The 6,252-nt window shown below is 39.8% G+C and overlaps 1 protein-coding gene across 1 annotated transcript; it reads right to left on the reverse strand.

Moving 5' to 3' along the window:
• Positions 1–1,400: 1,400 nt before the first annotated feature.
• Positions 1,401–6,252, reverse strand: KRT26 (keratin 26). Its single transcript, XM_027624665.1, has 8 exons — positions 5,824–6,252; positions 5,067–5,149; positions 4,513–4,669; positions 4,221–4,382; positions 4,010–4,135; positions 3,429–3,646; positions 2,115–2,182; positions 1,401–1,540 (listed from the first exon to the last, which is right to left on the reverse strand). The coding sequence occupies exons 1-8, from the start codon at positions 6,250–6,252 to the stop codon at positions 1,401–1,403; spliced, it is 1,383 nt and encodes a 460-aa protein (XP_027480466.1).

Raw genomic sequence — 6,252 nt, forward strand, 5'->3', positions numbered from 1 at the left:
CTACAATTTTACACATATGATGACTTAAAAGATTTTCCATAGACTAGCTTCTGGTTCCACATACTTCATACATTGTATCTCTTCCGTTATCTGCATATTTCTGGTGCTGTGTTTTATAAGATTTGTTCATATCACAATTTGCAGCCTGGTAACTTTATGATATGATACTGCATGGGCACAGTGGGCAGTGGGAATATTCCTAGAAGTTTCCATGGAAATGATGAGAACCTCATTAATATATTTCACTACACTCATTTCAACTTCCTCTTGACTTAGGGTGACTTTATGTCCATATGCCTAAAATAGGTCAGTTCATGTCTGCTAATATGCCTGGTAAATAGCATCCTTTACTCGCCCTCAAATGTTACATTTGGATAATAAATTGTGATCATACAATTTAGTGATAGATCACCCCCAGACATGAGGGAAAGAGTGATGGAGGAGAAACTGGAGTGGAAAGAGATAGCAGACTTAACCGATGGTGCTAAAATTATCATAGTTTTGCAAAAGTTTTCTAAAAATGGCTATACAAACATAATGCTAGAGCCCTTCCTGTGCTAATGAGGGACCTGAAGCTTATGCATTGTTAGTGTCATGGTAAATTCACCTGTCAATCACCCTGCCCTCAGCTTAATCTTAGTCTGGTTCACTATCATACTTGGTTCTTCTAAGTCCTGAATCTCTCCTGGATTCTATGGGATCAATCAGTTCCTTGAACATGTATTATTGTTGTTGTTGTTGAGGATTCTTCCACCATTCTGAACCAATGGGTTTTCTCCCCTGGGGCAGGAGTAGAGAGATTAATGTACTGCAAAATGGAAAAATAGCTATACAGATTCAGATTCAGCAAATTCACATTAACTGATCACCCAAGCAGGCTTGTCATTGTAAGGGTGAACAAATCCTAGTGATCAATGGGGATACTCTTCCATCCACAAAAACCCAAACCCAAGGAGATCTAGTCATTTACATGGTTGACTGGGGACAGATTTGGGACCAGGGATGAGGTCTGGTACTCTTTCCAACTTATCTTATCATGAATTGAAGTAAGTGTGACTGTATGAGGCACTTTATTTTACCAGTGTATCCTTAGTACTGTCAAATTGAGATCAACTGTAGAAATTCAAAAGCACAAGATTCATCAGAAATAATTTGCAACAGAAAAATTTTTAATGAATGGCCAAAAAGTTCCAAATAGAAACAAAACAATGAGATAGAGCAAGATTTTTCCTACTCCTGAAAAGGATTACATGGAAAGAATGTGAGAAAAGAAGAGAAAGAAAAATTCTAGCCCTTGAATTTTTAAGAACACACATGAATGATTTCCTTGGTTATTTGGCCAATGGGATTTTGCAAAGGCAGGCTTTTTTTTAAATAACTTGTTTTCTCACTATGGTGCTTCAGAAGGTACGTTGCTCCATTGTAATGTTGCTTATTTTAGAGGATTTTTCTTCAACTGAATGGACCCTTAGTGAAAGGACATTACCAAGTTGATCTAGTTCCTCAACCACTGTTTTGACAACAATTTCTTCTTTTGAGTCTAAAATAAAATAAATGCAAATTTAGTGCTCATTCTTAACAGGCTGGAAGGTACTTAGTCATAACGGTATGCTTCTAAAAAATAGTATTTGCAATAACTTGAGATATAATACTGTGTTTGAAGACAAATACTGTGTTTGAAGACTTGCTTAGCAATGCCCAGAACTATCTTATACTTAACCATTGTGTTTAGAACAATGGGTGTTTGAAGGTGTAAATAAAACATAGATTAAAACTAGAGCAAGTAATGTCTTCCTTTAAATGCCAACTTGCCCTATTTTTGTGGTTTGAAATACAATAGCTCTTTCACCAAAGCATTGGAATTGGGAAAATGATAGGTTCTAGGTAAGAAAAATGTTTGGGGATTGAATCCCCATTTCAGAAATTTCACAATTTGACCACATCTGTTCTACAGGAACATAAAATACATTAAGAAGTTGCCATAATGACCCCTGATTTCTTCATTCGCTAGAATTAACCTTAGAACAATTTGATTTAGTTTACAAATAAGTGACTTATTTAATAAAATTGCTCAAGTTGAAAAGATTTATGCCAAGTAAAAAAGCCTTTTGTACCTTTGACTTGATTTTCAGAATGTATAGGCCCACGTCCTTTGGATTTGTAACACGTGGACTTGCTTTTTCTGTGAAGAGAAGAGTAAATTGTTGCATTTCTTTTTTTTTCCTTTCAGGAGGAAGCTCAGAAATAACTATGAGTGGGGAATAAAAGTTTAGGAATTCTAGTTTCTGCAATATTAAATTCCTTTTATGCTTAAGAGATATATAAGTAAGCCTTTCATGACCTCAGTGTTGTGAAGGGAGAGATTAAATGAGTGTTTATGATCAGAAATTCCCTTGTGACCAGCTATCATCTCTTTGGTCTCACTCTCTAGAGACTCCAGTTTCTGACTCTGACTTTTCAGTCAATCACCGGGGCAATGAACAAGTTCAGGGTGCCACAATGCAGAAGGTGCTGGGCTAGGTGCTGTAGAAAATATAGAGTGATGATACAAGCAGTTTATACCATTGAAAATAAAGCATATGCATGTAAAAATTTAGCTGGAACACAGCTTGAAAGGTGTAGTGAAAGAAGGGACTAGTGAATGCTGTAATGAGAGCTTTGTTCGAAGGAGGGAACATCACGGTTGAGTTCCTATGAGAATAGATTGTAGAGGGCTGACACTAGCCTTGGCAGATGCATGAGATGGTACGGACTCCTGGTGTGACCATGGGCAAGCATTTAGTAACAGCCACGGATTACCGAGTACCTTTTGTGTGCAAGCCACTCTCCTGAACACTCTACCTCCATAGTGATGCGCTATGGTCATGGGTAAAGAGTGTGGTTTTGATGTTCTCACAATCTTACCAATAAGGAAAATGGGATTTAAAGAGGTTAAACCATGTGTTCAAATTCACACAGTGGTGTGATCTGCACCCAGAGCTGTTGCTCTTGGCTAACAAGCCATGGTGACTTCTCCAAGGAAACTGTTATTGTTCATCTTTCAAATGAAAACATAATAACCCACCTAATACAGGGTGCATGCGTGGTCACTAGTGAAGTACCGATAAAATAGAGTGTGTTGTTATAGGAAACGTGCTCCAACATTAAATCACAGAAAGCAATCCCCCCACGCCTCCCCCCCCCCAGAGTATAGGAATTGTTTAACATTTGGTATTTAAATGTCCTATATGTTATTACAGATATGCACACTTCACATACTTGCACATTTGATTTGGCTGCCCGTTTCATGTCATTTGGATGCAATAATAAATTCCTGAGACCAACAGATGAGTATGATCCTTAGAGTAGGAAATTCTAGGATATGATACTGGTGTATGTGGGTACTGAGAAAACCTAGTTGATGGGAGAGGATTCTTTTTAGTATTTACCTTTCTTCTCCATCTATTAACTTGCAATACGTTTCTATTTCTTTCTCTAAAAATATTTTGATATCTAGAAGCTGTTCATACTCCAGCTTCTGGCCTTCTGTTTCCGTGCGAATCTGTTGCAGTTCTTCCTCCATCGCCCCAATCTGGTCCTGGATTTGCTGGAGCTGGAGGCAGTAATTGCCTTCTGTCTCGGCCAGAGAGCATTCATAGGAATGTTTCTGAAAGAAGAATAAAGCAAGTGGGGAACAGATAAACAGCACGTTCATATTTGAGACATTCTCAAGGTGGAAAGAAGCATTTGTACAAGGTCTAAATCTTTTCGATCAGAAATCAGCATAAGCCAGGTTTCTTTAAAAAAAGGAAAAAAAAACCCAACCATTTTCTCTCCATTGAGAAAAGTTTGATTTTTAAGTATTGGGATTGGTGAGTTAGAAGTGATGTTTATGGACAGCATTCTTATTATTTACCACATTTTATACTTTTAGTTATATGTAATTAGTTATATATACTTAGATAGATGTGCATTTACCTACACACACACACACACACACACATTCAAATCAGTGGTGACTTCTACGAACCATGGCCACAACAGACTGAAGTTCTATTTCCAAAGTTTGCAGATTGCGTTTCAGTTCCGTCAGCTCGTTCCTGGCTGTGGTGGCCGCTCCTGCATCATCAGAAATCTGCTGTTGAAGTGAAGCACTCTGTAGCATAATCATCGGAACGGTTAGCGACCAGCCTGGTGGTTTACTGACCAAGCCTTTGGTGTGTGATCTGCCACAGACGTACCTTCTCGTTAAACCAGGCCTCCACGTCCCTGCGGTTCTGCTCAGCCAAGTCCTCGTACTCGGCCCTCATGTTGTTCAACAGGACAGTTAGGTCCACTCCTGGGGCTGCGTTCACCTCCACGTTCACATCCCCCCCTGCCGAACACTGCAGGACTTTCATTTCCTGGAAAAGGGATCAGTATTAACCCTCAAGGTAGAGTTTTGACTGATCTTCCCACTCTGCTCTGAAGTGAACAGTGGGCCAGAGGAACGAAATCAGGTACTATCGGAAGCTATGCTGGGGGGTCCTTTACCTCCTGGTGATTTTTCTTGAGGTATGCCAATTCCTCACTGAGTGTTTCAAACTGTATCTCCAGGTCGGCTGTACAAAGGGTCAGCTCATCCATAACCCTGTGAAGACCATTGATGTCAGCCTCTACGCTCTGGTGTAGAGCAAGCTCGTTTTCATACCTGGAAGTTTAGTAAAGTGCTTGAGAATTGTGACCGTGGGCAGGTGCAAAGCGTAACTTTCTCTGACATCTGGTATACTGAATGACAGGATGTTCTGTCTAGGCTTCTAAAGCTTATTGCATCGGCAAAGAGATGACACACTTTGGAATACCTACTGATTTAGGATGACTATTTTGGAGGAATTGATTTTTCAGAATTTTTATCATCCGATGTGCTTCGTAGTTGAATCAAAATGTTTAAAATTTGGGATAGCTCTTTTTATAATGGCACATTTAATTTCTTCAGTGATTTAGTCTGACTTCATAAAAACATGTTGGTTTTTAAAGCAAAAGGTCTGGTTTTTACTCCAGCTGTAGTATTTACCTTTATTATAGTTAATTACGTTATTTTCACCTACTTCAGCCTGAAGTCGTCAGCGGTCAGTCTGGCATTGTCATTTTGTAGAGCAATGCTGGAGTTACAGGTAGTCACAGAAATAATCTAAATAGGGTAGATTGTGCAAAATAGTTAGGTACTGAAAGTCAAGAGAGAGTCCAGATTTCAGTGTGATTCTTATCTTCTCAACCCATCAAATATCTACTTTAATATTTTTTCTGTGTGAAAGGAGTCTGGCTTTTTTTTTCCAGACAGTGAATGTCCAGAGCTTAAGAGCCAAAGTGTAAGCTTTTACAATCACAGATACTTTTATTACTCTTGATCAAAAAATATGAGCTAAATATAAGGTCAGCAAGGCGATTATATCTGTTTTGAAATTATTTGCCTTTAATTCTACAACTTTTTTTTTTTTTTTTGGCCAGACATTGCTTTTTTTTATTTTTTTTTTAAAGATTTTATTTATTTACTTGAGAGAGAGAGAATGAGAAATAGAGAGCACAGAGGGAAGAGGGTCAGAGGGAGAAGCAGACTCCCTGCTGAGCAGGGAGCCCGATGTGGGACTCGATCCCGGGACTCCAGGATCATGACCTGAGCCGAAGGCAGTCGCTTAACCAACTGAGCCACCCAGGCGCCCCAGACATTGCTTTAATAAGCACTGGGAATAGAGAGTGAGCAATTCTACATCATGTCAAAATTTTAAGCACATTTTATATTTTGTCTTTTTTAGGTTATGTACACCAAAAGTCTATAGTAAAAGTAGGCAAATCCATATTTCTTACCTGCCTTTTAAGATCCTCAATGACTGAGAAATATCTCGTGTAGTCATGATCTAGTCCTCGGCAAGAACCAGGCCCGTATTTCTCATACCAGGCCTTGATTTTCTGCTCCAGGTCTGTGTTGGCCTCTTCCAGAGCTCGTACATGGTCCAGGTAGCATGCCAGGCGGTCATTGAGGTTCTGCATGGTCACCTTTTCATTCCCAGAAAGCAGGCCATGCTCATTTCCAAGAAAACCAGCACAGACACCCCCACCACCATTACAGAAGCCACCTCCAGAAGAAATGCTCCCAAGAGTACAAGAAATGCTGCTTCCTGCTCCCGATCCATGGCACACATTCCCAGCCCCGAAGCCTGGACCTCCACCAGACAGCCGCCCTGGGCCCGCTCGTGAGCAGACTCGCCTGGATCCACTAGAAAGTTGAAAAGACAT

This window comes from Zalophus californianus, chromosome 16 (genome assembly GCF_009762305.2).
Source record: "Zalophus californianus isolate mZalCal1 chromosome 16, mZalCal1.pri.v2, whole genome shotgun sequence".
Taxonomy (NCBI): domain Eukaryota; kingdom Metazoa; phylum Chordata; class Mammalia; order Carnivora; family Otariidae; genus Zalophus; species Zalophus californianus.

Coding starts and splice junctions, on each gene's coding strand:
- KRT26 (XM_027624665.1), bottom strand. CDS start 6,252: ATGTCTTTTCAACTTTCTAGTGGATCCAGGCGAGTCTGCTCACGAGCG. Junction 4,136..4,220: donor AGGCCTGGTTTAACGAGAAG/GTACGTCTGTGG, acceptor ATTATGCTACAG/AGTGCTTCACTTCAACAGCA. Junction 2,183..3,428: donor TTAATAGATGGAGAAGAAAG/GTAAATACTAAA, acceptor TTCTCTTCACAG/AAAAAGCAAGTCCACGTGTT.